A 12,232-nucleotide genomic window follows, 5' to 3' on the forward strand; every position below is an offset into this window, starting at 1 on the left:
TTATTTGAGCCTCCTTAAATTATTTATCCTATTCAAATATTTAACAAGTCGTTTATATGATGATACAAATTTGTATTCATGTTACACAAAATAAACGTCATTGAGTAAATATATTATTGGTAAAAATATATCTTTTATATTTTAAACATTTTTTCCCTTCAAAAAATATTTTAGACATTTTTTTATTTATTATGTTAATTCATAATGAATTCAAAGTTTTTTTATTTATAGACAATGCATAAATATATGCAAGGTCCCGGGTTCGAACCCCAGACACCACCAAAAAATAATAAATTCAAAGTTTTGTACAATATTTTGCCAAACAGCTTTTAACTCAAAAATAACTTTAGAACTAAAAAAAAAATAAAGAAACCAAACAGCTTTAACCTTTTTCTTAAAGAGCTTTATTTTAACTTTGTTTTAAAGTAGCTTTTAGACCGAAAAAAAGCCTGGCCAAACGGTACCCAAGTAGCGTTTGAGCTTATAGCTTATAGCTTCTCACTTTTTCTTCCAATTTTACCCTTATTATTTCATTTAAATTGTATTTTTATACATTATAATTTTTATAATAAGCTACGTAATAAAGACTACTATCCCTTTATTCCAATTTTTGTATATATATCAGCTGGCCTTTTTTTTTTTTTTTTTTTTGAAAAAATATATACCTTCGTTTTTTTTTTACGAAACAAAATACTATTATTCTATTAGTGTTACTTTTTTTTTTGAGGTAAGTGTTATTTTCTTTATTCTCTGTTATTAGTATTACTTTATTAGTGCTACCTTTTTTTTTTTTTTTTTTGAGGTAAATGTTATTTTTTTTATAAAGTGGAAACACTTAAATGATAATAAATATAAGATAAAATTTTAGTGAATAAAATTTAATTTAATTTATAATACATAGGATATATTAAATTAATAAATTTAAAGTATTTTTTTTAAAGAAAAATTAGTTTACAAAATTACAAATACTTAAATTAATGATATAATTTTTATTATGAATTAAGAATACCCTTTATGTCATTTTACATTTATCATCTAGTTGAACCGCTATTTTTACCAAACACTTCAGTTAGCTTATCAGCTAAAAGCTATCAACTAACTTATCAGTTATCCGCTATTTTTACCAAAGAGCCTATATGGTTTTGTTTTCTGGGCAAGACCAAATAAATAACCATAAATTTTCATCAAATCTAACAATTAAGTATTAGTTAACAACCGACAACAAAGAAAAAGTACCATTAACAAACAATAGCACAATTATAATTGAATTGAATCATCTTCTCTACCTTTGCTACTAAACCCAATAAAAACAAGAGCCACCATCGTTTTCATTCAATTTTCCCATGGCGTGGCCAATTTCTATTGACTCTAACGGGATGTGTATTGGATCATGATTCTAAGGAATTTTAAAAAATATTTTTATCATGAAAAAATCTTGCAGGATTCAATCAAGACTCTTTCCAATTAAAAAAAAAAAATCTTGTGTTATTCAATAAAGATTATTTGTCATTTAAAAAAAGTCTTGTAGTATTCAATCAAGATTTTTAATCACTTAAAAAAAGTCTAGTGATATTTAAAATCATTCAAATTTCGAAGGATTGTGTAATAAATCAGATTTTGATGGATTTTGTGAGATTTTCTAATAAAATTTTAGCATGAAAAAGTCTTTCATTAAAAACTTTAGATTTTTTAGGATTGTTTTTTCTTTTAAGATTTTACTATCTCTCGATCCTACTCCTCCCCTCTCTCTTACTCTCTCTTTTCCTCCTCCCCTCTCTCTCTCTTCCTTCTCTCTTTCTCTCTCTCTCTCTCTCTCCCGTAAAAAATAAAGTAAAATAAATAAAAGAGTCTTTGTTGAGATTTTGTGAAAGATAGTGTGTTATGATATTTTTTTCAATTATTTCTTAAAATTCATAATATCTGTTGAAATCTCTTGAAATCCATAAAATCATTTCAAATTCTTTAAAATCTTATGAATTAAATCCTTAATAGTCTTTTAAAATCATCAAAATCCTCCAAAGTCTTTTAAAATCCTAAAAAAAAAAAAAACAAAAATTATCATTTAAAATTCTAATCCAATACACCCTCCTAATTATCCATTACGGGTTCCATTTTATTTTCAACAAACATCTTATGCTTAATTGGAAAGAATGCAAATGGGAAAGATAGATGTGTAGAATTGTGTGTGGAAAGGTATACAATTATCATTTTATTTTCAATAAATATAGACAATTAATTAAATCTAATGGTGACCTTTAAGTGTTCCATGGAAGAGAGACTTAATTGAACTCTCATCTTAGAATTCACCTATAAAATTATATATAAATCGAGAGTTTTTTTATAATAATGATGGTTTTTGTTTTTGAAAGAGATAATAATGATGGTAAACATCGATAATTGATCGTTACTTATCCCATAAGTGATAACTTAGTTAACAAAATATCAAAATTACTAGTTCGGACATTATGATTTCTAATCAACATTCGAATTCGACTCTTCAACTTGTGTGTGACAATTTTCACGTTGCTTGCGGTTCAGTCTGAAAAGAAATAGTCCTTCCCGATAAAATAACAATATACTCCCTCCGTCCCTATATATAAGACCCTTTTGCCAAAATCACGGGAATTAAGATAGTGGATATTTGTATTAAAGTTGTTTGTAATCACTATTGTTTTTACAATTTTATCCTTTAAGAAAGAAGGTTAGTTTATGTTTTCAACATGTTATTTATTGTTGATTGAAGAAAAAGATGTATAATAAATAGGGGCATGTATGTAAAGAAATAATTAATGTAGTTGAAAATAACAAAGGGGTCTTATAAAAAGGGACAAAAAAATTCTTAAAAGGGTCTTATAATTAGGGACGGAGGGAGTAATAAGTTTTATAAAAAACAATAATATACTGTTTTTTATTTTTTTTTAAGAAAAAACAATTATATACTGTTAAAAAAAACAATAAAATATGACCTCTAAACATTTTTAAAAAAATAAGAAAAAGCAAGCGTGTTTGATTGTTAACCATGGTTAAGGGAAGAAGTAGGTGAATTTGACCGGTCTGGGTTGGTGGGCGTTGGTTTAGTTGAGTGAAGAAAGAAAAGAAAAAAAAAAAAAAAAAAAAAAAGAAGTACAATTGCATTGTTATTGGTTGCATCGTTTCCCTCGCGTTGCAACAATATTAATATAACTCCCTAATTTCATTTCCATTCACAAGAGTCTCTCTCTTTCTCTCTGCTCCCATCTACTTCACACCTACCACACAAGACGAGAGAGACTCTTTCTTCAATTCAATTCATTTCATTTCATTTCATTTTTTTTAACCATGCAAGATTCAAGCTCAATGAAATTTTCTCCACTTGATCTAATGTCAGCACTAATCAAAGGCAAAATCGATCCATCCAATGGAACCGTTCCAGCTTCACTCATACTTGAGAACCGCGAATTCGTTATGATCTTAACAACTTCAATAGCTGTTCTCATCGGTTGCGTCGTCGTTTTAATTTGGCGTAGATCCAATTCTCAAAAACCAAAACCAATTGAAGTTCCTAAACGCGTTATCGAGAAACTTCCTGAACTTGAAATCGATGACGGTACCAAAAAAGTTACCGTTTTCTTTGGCACTCAAACCGGTACCGCCGAAGGTTTTGCCAAGGTAATTAATTCAATCATAATCAGTTAATTACTTTTCTGTGTTTTGATTAACTGAGTTTTATTTTATTTTATTTTCGCGTTTTCAACTTAACAGGCGATAGCGGAAGAGGCAAAAGCGCGTTATGAGAAGGCCAAGTTTAAAGTAGTTGATATGGTACTGTTATGTTATTATAACTTGGTTTATTTGATTTTAATCATAATTCTCTTTTTTGGTCTATTTTTTCAAAGTTGATTTTATCTATGTTTTGTATTTGTATAATAGGATGATTATGCTGCTGATGACGATGAATACGAGGAGAAATTAAAAAAGGAGACAATGGCTCTTTTCTTCTTAGCTACGTAAGTTATTTATTCATTTTTTTTTTTTTTTTTTACCTTTTTGAAAAATTGAGTTATATGCATCTTTGTGTGTGTCTTCAGCTATTTTTGTTGATAATTGTAATATTATTTTTTTGGTGGGATGGATGTAGATATGGTGATGGTGAGCCAACTGATAATGCCGCGAGATTTTATAAATGGTTCGAGGTAAGATTGATATAGATTATGTAGTTTCTTTGATATTGGGTGTGAGATTATTAGTGTTGGGTTTGTATATTTATTGCGTGATTGTGATTTTGATTTCAGGAATTTGAAGGGGAAGAAGATTCGTTTAAGAATCTTCAGTATGGTGTGTTTGGACTTGGGAACAGACAGTATGAGCATTTTAATAAGGTTTGCACTCAAGCCCTTATGCATTCTTGTGGTTTTCTAAGCTTTGACTATAGTGATGGTGTTGCTAGTTTCCGTGCTTTCTCTGATATCTATCATTCAACGCAGGTGGCTAAAATAGTTGATGATAAGCTTCTTGAGAAAGGTATATGATCATCTTGATCACATTTGGTCCTTTTTAGAATTTGATGTGAATTGGTGGACTCCATTTGAATATTTAGGAACATAGTTTGATACTTGGCTTGCAGGCAATCAACTGCAGTTGCTTTTTTTTTTTTTACCGATTTGTAGCTTTGAATTCCCTTCATTTTTCTGTCACTCACTCTTGTGTATAATGCTGTGCATTGATGAAAATTTCCAAGCATGTTCCAGTGGTTGAAAACCTTGCAAGTCAATCAATAAAATAAATACACAGGAATCTCCTCTCCTTGTATAACATTGACCTTCTAGTAGAATATTATTTTAATTATTTGGATCTGGATCTCGCATGACATGTTATATTTTTAATGATAGCCTGGCACACATATCTTAATACAAATTTACTCTCTCTCTCCACATGGCCCTCACATGAGAATCGAATGATTATCCTGAAATGACTTTATCTGTTGCATAAATGATTATAATATGTTGGTTTTTACTTGCTAGTAACCCTCTCTTTATTCTCCAGATTTAATTATTACTAAAAAACATTCTTAATGAAGTGGCATATTTAAGCATCAATTTCCCTCTTTATAAATTTAATTTCGTTAGTATTTAATATGGTTTACATAAATCCTGGTGGCAATGAAGTTTGTGTGTTACAAAGCTTTAGAATAACTGTTGTCAACTTTTAGTTTATTTTTTATTTTTATCTTACCCGCGTTGATATATGTGTATCAAATCTAATATGGCCTATATTCTGCTATTTCAGGTGGGAATCGTCTTGTCCCCGTGGGTCTTGGAGATGATGATCAGTGTATAGAAGATGATTTTACTGCATGGTATGTAATCATTCAAGTGGATATGAATATATTGGATCAACACTCTATTTCAATGCTGATGTTTCAAGCTATTCTCCTTCCCTATGACTTATATTTCAGGAAAGAAGAACTATGGCCAGCGTTGGATCAATTGCTAAGAGATGAGGATGATGCAACTGTGGCTACACCTTATACTGCTTCTGTTTTGGAGTACCGGGTTGTTATTCGTGATCAATTGGATGCAACTGTGGACGAAAAGAAGCAGCTTAATGGAAATGGCCATGCTGTTGTGGACGCTCATCATCCAGTCAGGTGCAGTATATAGCAGTATATTACTTGGCTACTGAGTTATACCAAACTGTAATCTGACATGAATACTTACTACCAATGCAGGGCTAATGTGGCTGTGCGAAAGGAGCTTCATACTCCTGCATCAGATCGTTCTTGCACTCATTTAGAATTTGACATTTCAGGCACCGGAGTTGTGTAAGTATTTTCATGTGGGAATATGCATGTCATGTGGGAATATGCATGCAGAGACACAATTGTTTGTATAATGTACTGTCATTTTTTTTTTATTATTCTTATGCATATCATATTTTTTTCACAGATATGAAACAGGGGACCATGTTGGTGTTTACTGTGAGAATTTATCCGACACTGTGGAAGAGGCAGAAAGGATACTAGGTTTGTCCCCGGACACCTATTTCTCCGTCCATACCGATGACGAAGATGGGAAACCTCTTGGTGGAAGCTCCTTGCCTCCTCCTTTCCCACCCTGTACTTTAAGAACAGCGCTTGCTAAATACGCAGATGTTTTGAGTTCACCTAAAAAGGTGCGTCTTTTGAGTTCTGCTGCACCTTAATTTCAACTTTTAAGTTTTATCCCTTTATCTTTGCTAACTTGTTGAGAGATTCACTTTATGTTAATATTTTTTTTGAATGTATGTTCCAGTCTGCCTTGCTTGCCTTAGCTGCTCATGCATCTGATCCATCTGAAGCGGATCGACTAAGACATCTTGCCTCACCTGCTGGAAAGGTTGTAACTTTTTTTAATACCTTGAGGATTTAAATAAACTTTTTGTGCTTATGTTTCTCATTGGTATGTGGGTCTGCCTTCACAGGATGAGTATGCAGAGTGGGTGATTGCCTCTCAAAGAAGTCTCCTTGAGGTTATGGCTGAATTTTCATCAGCCAAACCTCCAATTGGTGTCTTTTTTGCATCAGTTGCTCCTCGCCTACAGCCAAGATATTATTCAATTTCATCATCTCCAAGGTTAGTTCTGTTTGCTACTCTTGCATTTTGTTGGTGCATGTGGGATTGTGCTGGTATGTAGAATTAGGGAGAGGCCCGTGACTGAACACTTACTTGGAGAAGCCTTATAGTTCTTAGTTACTCGCTAGTCTTTAACCATGCATTAAAAAAAAGAATTTGTGCGTATCTTTCAAATCTTTTGGCTACCATTTTGTAATTTCTGAGGTACGGATTACCAAATTCATACCAAAATATTTTTTATCAACCTATTTGACCCAGAATTTTCATCAAGTTTTAAGTTTGGGCATATCTTAATTGGCATCAAAAGAGGAAAAGTGGCTTTGTAATTTTCCCCCTTCCTAATTTACACGAAATATTTTATGTTGTACTTACTGTTTGGCTGTTCGTTATTGCTCACAGAGTGGCACCATCCAGAATTCATGTTACCTGCGCGTTAGTGCATGATAAAATGCCCACTGGACGGATTCATCAAGGAGTGTGTTCAACTTGGATGAAGGTACTTATATTTACCTGATTCCTAAATTGTGGCCACTTAAACTATTTAAAACTTGCCGGGTCTAATTCATTTAAATATTAGCTTTAAGTTCAACAATCAACTTTGAATTTTGGTGGATTTAGAGATTGGTCTATGTGAGTTTTTTTTAGTAAATATACTCGACTTTTTATTCCTTCATTGCAAAGTATTAACCTGCCTTCTGTTTTGCTGTTCAGAATTCTGCACCATTGGAGAAAAGTCAGGACTGTAGTTGGGCTCCTATCTTTGTTAGGCAGTCCAATTTCAGACTCCCTGCTGATAATAAAGTGCCTATAATTATGATAGGTCCTGGCACTGGGTTGGCTCCTTTCAGAGGTTTCTTGCAGGTTTGAACCAACATACTTGATGTTCGATCTGTTAATTCTTTCTTCCATCCGACTGTCTATGCCAATTATTTATGCGTTTTTATTTGCGCTTCAGGAAAGATTAGCTTTGAAAGAAGAAGGAGCTGAGCTAGGCCCCTCTGTTTTATTCTTTGGTTGCAGGAACCGTCAAGTGGTAAGTTGTCTGCTCTCCATTTAGGTTCATGACTTTAAGCAGACAAGTGTGTGCATGTGAGTAGGGTAACATTTTTTATTGGATTATTAATATTTAAAAAAAACAATATTTTTTTATTGAAGGACTATATCTACGAAGATGAATTGAACCATTTCGTTCATGGTGGCGCACTTTCTGAGCTCATTGTTGCCTTCTCACGAGAGGGGCCTACTAAGGAATATGTCCAACATAAAATGATAGAGAAGGTGCTTACTTTTTCTCTTAAGACTTGCCAATTTACAATTTATACCTTCTCTTAAATCTTAATTAACACTTTCCTCTCTGCAGGCTTCAGATATTTGGAACATGATATCTCAGGGAGCTTACATTTATGTGTGTGGTGATGCCAAGGGTATGGCTAAGGATGTACACCGCACTCTACATACAATTTTGCAAGAACAGGTAAATATTCACTGCCATGTATTATTGGCTGACCACAATAGTTTTTCATTTGGGATATGTGGTTATCAACACATAATGCCAAACAGTATATCTCTGCTAACTGGAGCATGATTACATCTTGTCTATGTGTAGTAGATTGTTTTGTCTATTTTAGCCTCTCATTACTGTTCATGTTGAGTTTGCCTTCTAATATTTCACCATACCGTTAATTTTCTTTTAAGATGTATTGCTTACTAGCATGGTGAATTCAATATCTAACCAAGTTCCTATACTTATTTTAGGGCTCTTTGGACAATTCCAAGACTGAGAGCATGGTTAAGAACCTACAAATGACTGGCAGATATTTGCGTGATGTATGGTAATGATGAACCGGGCTTATGATAAAACGCCAGTAAAGACTAGTAATGGATTGAAGATAAGATATTGGAAGGGACTTATTTATTCCCTTTCAGTTATGCCCTCAAAAGAGGGAGAAGGGGTTACTTCTGCGTGTTACATCACGGCAACAATTCCTACGATTCTTTGTCACTATTTTCAAATGGATTCTTTTTTGTTCGTGTAACTTATACTTTGTTTATACATAGATTATGTATTTTAGCTTTCTTATATTGTATGAACCTATAAGGAGGGTTTTGAGATCAGACAATTCCTTGTATTGTAAACCTCTAATAAAATTGTTTGCAGAAAAATGAGAATTATTTCTGCTAGTATTATATCAAATTTTGATATCCCAATTATCTGATGCAATTTCCATTTTTCATTCCGGTTTTCTAAAGTATGTCTTTTTTTAATCAATGGCTTAGTGGCCAAGAGAGATGCATACACTGGAGAGGGGGGACGGGTGAACTAGGGTCGAACTCGCACACCATTCTCCCGCTATGCACCGTTAAGCTTTTAAGACTATAAATGCACAATTTTGAAGATTAAATTTTACATATAGTTTCTCATCTTGTGTCCTTAGGATACAAGTTAGCAAGACTCTTAATGTTAAGTTACGTCTTTAACGAGTAAATGTTTATAAAGAACTTTAAATGACACTCTAAAGGAAATTATAAAAACAATATAATGAAATCTTGATTAAGTTGCCTTTTGGGGTCGACCCAAGCTACGTAAACTAAGCCTTTGTCTAAAGCCTCCAATTTTTTTTCTCAATTTTTTTTTTTACCTATTATACACAATATCTCATTTTATTATGGAGCTAATTTTTTAAGAGAGATAATACAAATGAAAAATGATACATCAATCGATATACTTAATTATATAAAAATATTTAATGTTAACAATTCATATAATTGTCGTGTTTTTCGAAAAAATATCAAAATTAAAGTTAATATCTTATATAAGATGAATATGTATCAATAAAGATTAAAATGAATATGTTTTATTGTTGATTGAAAAAGAGTCGTTAAACAAAATTGATTACAATAATTTAATGAAATATTTTGCATTCAAAAAAGTTTGAAAAGTGAATTTTTTAATAAAAATATTACTTTCGTAATACAAATACTATAATAACTTTTTTTTCTTCTTCGTACAAACTATTAATAACTTAAAATGCATCATTTAGAATCTGTTTTGAACTCAATCTATGGCTGTGTTTGGTAACACAAAAAAGCTAGCTTATAGCTTGTTGGATTAGCTTATAAGCTCGTTAGAAGAAAACGTGACGTGTTTGGTAACAAGCTTTTTTCATGAGCTTGTAGCGTTTTTTGAAAAGCTATTTCAAGTAGCTTTTTAGCTTATAGCTGGTTGCTTTTTATATTTTCTTCCAACTTTAACCTTATTAATTTAATTAATTATTTTTTAATTAAACAAGTACCCATGTTCATCTTTATAACCGCCCCATTTTTTCCTTAAATAAAATGCCGTTTTTTTTAAGGAGCACTTTATATATATATAATATTTTTTTATGGAAATGCTTTATATTTTGTTATAACTAACATGTCGTACACCACACAAAAAATAACTAGCCTATTTTTTTTTTAAAGGAAAAAATAACTAGTCTATTGTACGTTGTAAAATTTTATATATTCTACCTCACATTTTGTTTCCACATTTCTCTTATTTTTGGGACTCATTAAGCAGAGATCAAAATTGTTAGTGAATTTTTTTTTAGGATTAAAGGTCGAAGAATTTTTTTATGGAGACTAAGACCAAAAGTTTGAATATTTATAGGGACCAAAAACATATTTAACTATAATTAAAAATATTAAAAAATAAATACATTACAAAAAAAATGTGTGTGTCTATATGTATATTAAAAAAAAAACATGTCCTTTTATGTCATTTTATATTTATCAGCCACTTCAACAACTAATTTTACCAAACACATTATTTTTAATAAGCAAGCTTTTCAGCTATAAGCTATCAGCTATCAGCTACCAGCTATCAGCTAGCTTTTCAGCTATCAGCTAGCTTATAGCTTCTTTTTACCAAACAGAGCCTATGGTGGGCTGCGGCCGACCCTGTTACCGTTAATGAACAAAGTCATTATTTTTAACTTTTATGAAAAGATTGTATAATAAATATACCAACAATGAATTGGTTGAAATGACATATTGGACATCTTAAATAAATGGTTACGGTTTGATCTGCCTCACTTATGAAGAAAAATCAGTTAAATAGGCGGAATTCACAATAATTAATTATTCAACCATATTCAGTTTAGTTCAGCAAACTCATCAATTTCTTTAACACCAAGTCCCTGACTATCATGAATTCATGATGGACGAAATGTTTCATCAATGTCAAGTGGTAAACAAAGTCAATCATTTTGATAGAAAAACAATTTGTTTGTGACAATGACACACACCGCTTCTGGCCTGTAAGCTTGGACTAAGTTATATTAATTCAATTGGCGATTGATTTATGTTTTCAGTGGGTACTTCAAAGCACCATCACCTACACTATATAGTAATTCAATGACCGATTCATCCAACTACTATATTCGACTATAGTATTTTCAGTGACTGATTTAATGTCGATGAAGGTTAGCAAAGAGTTCACTCATTTGTAAGATTGTGAGTTTAATTCTGATTTGTACATAACGCAGTAAATATTTAGTCTTCGAAGCCTAATTCTTTTACCTTTTTGTATCAAAACACAATGACCCGTTCTTATGCGATGTTATACTCTTTTCTTTGGATCGAATGTGATACTAAATTTTTTAGTGAAGGTATCTTCTTATTCCTAAACAAAGCTTTGTTGCCCTAATTTTAACCTAATATTTTATCAATTTTTCCCTCCTTCAAAACCTAACCATATTTCCTAATTCCCCTCCTCCAAACCCTAACCATGATTTCCTAATTTCACTCCTCCTAAACCTATCTAATATTTTAACCTAATATTTTAGCAACTTTTTCCTCCTTCAAAATCTAACCATATTTCCTAATTCCCCTCCTCCAAACCCTAACCATGATTTCCTAACTTCACTCCTCCTAAAACCTATCCAATTGATTTCCATAAATCATATCTCCTAACTCCCCTCCTCCAAACCCTCACCAATATATTTTAATCCTTTCTCCTAAACCGAAATCTCTTTCTAAAACCATACTTTTCTCTTAAACCGAAATTTCTTAATCAACATGGCTTCCAGAAACATTTAGTCTTTGCTGTCATACCACTGCCGCCTCACTGGTAACCATATCTTCATTCCACTCTGGTTTATACTAAATATATAGACTTTTGCTCTTATTCCTCGCTGTTGTAAAGTATAAATCATTCTTTCAATCCCTTTTAATCTTTTGTAGGTCCGTTGGTGAAAAACCCTCTTTTCGATCTTGACAAAGCAATCAACAAGCTGAGACTGAAATACATATCATATATCGTTGAATATGACATTGATGTTGTATGTGTTTTTTGCGAAATATACCTATTCTTAATTATTTGCATTCTATTTTATCAACGTTTGTGATGTTTTTGTTTGTTATTTTTTTAGGGTGCAGTATGCTTGCCAAACATGTTTGGCGGTGATTTTGGAGATCAAATTGGGCGCTATGCAATATTGACTGATCCTAAGTCCAACAAGTTTGAAGTATTGGTCGACAAAGTAAACGGAGCATTTTTTCTCACAAAGGGATGGAAAGCGATTCGTGAATTTTACGGAATCGATCTTGGTGCCTGGATTACCTTAGTTTTTGTTGGTGAAGGACAGTTTGATATGCAGTTG

The 12,232-nt window shown here is 31.9% G+C and overlaps 1 protein-coding gene across 1 annotated transcript; it reads left to right on the forward strand.

Moving 5' to 3' along the window:
• Nucleotides 1-3,184: 3,184 nt before the first annotated feature.
• Nucleotides 3,185-8,798, forward strand: LOC11424724 (NADPH--cytochrome P450 reductase 1). Its single transcript, XM_003610061.4, has 18 exons — nucleotides 3,185-3,648; nucleotides 3,742-3,801; nucleotides 3,910-3,986; nucleotides 4,118-4,172; nucleotides 4,272-4,358; nucleotides 4,464-4,500; nucleotides 5,266-5,335; nucleotides 5,435-5,626; nucleotides 5,708-5,800; nucleotides 5,925-6,150; nucleotides 6,270-6,353; nucleotides 6,439-6,590; nucleotides 6,990-7,086; nucleotides 7,302-7,451; nucleotides 7,546-7,623; nucleotides 7,746-7,868; nucleotides 7,951-8,064; nucleotides 8,346-8,798. Exons 1-18 carry the CDS (start codon nucleotides 3,319-3,321, stop codon nucleotides 8,424-8,426), a joined length of 2,106 nt encoding a protein of 701 aa, XP_003610109.1. The 5' UTR covers nucleotides 3,185-3,318; the 3' UTR covers nucleotides 8,427-8,798.
• Nucleotides 8,799-12,232: the final 3,434 nt, after the last annotated feature.

This window comes from Medicago truncatula, chromosome 4 (genome assembly GCF_003473485.1).
Source record: "Medicago truncatula cultivar Jemalong A17 chromosome 4, MtrunA17r5.0-ANR, whole genome shotgun sequence".
NCBI lineage: Eukaryota > Viridiplantae > Streptophyta > Magnoliopsida > Fabales > Fabaceae > Medicago > Medicago truncatula.

Coding starts and splice junctions, on each gene's coding strand:
- LOC11424724 (XM_003610061.4), top strand. CDS start 3,319: ATGCAAGATTCAAGCTCAATGAAATTTTCTCCACTTGATCTAATGTCA. Junction 3,802..3,909: donor AGTTTAAAGTAGTTGATATG/GTACTGTTATGT, acceptor TTTGTATAATAG/GATGATTATGCTGCTGATGA. Junction 6,591..6,989: donor TCAATTTCATCATCTCCAAG/GTTAGTTCTGTT, acceptor TATTGCTCACAG/AGTGGCACCATCCAGAATTC.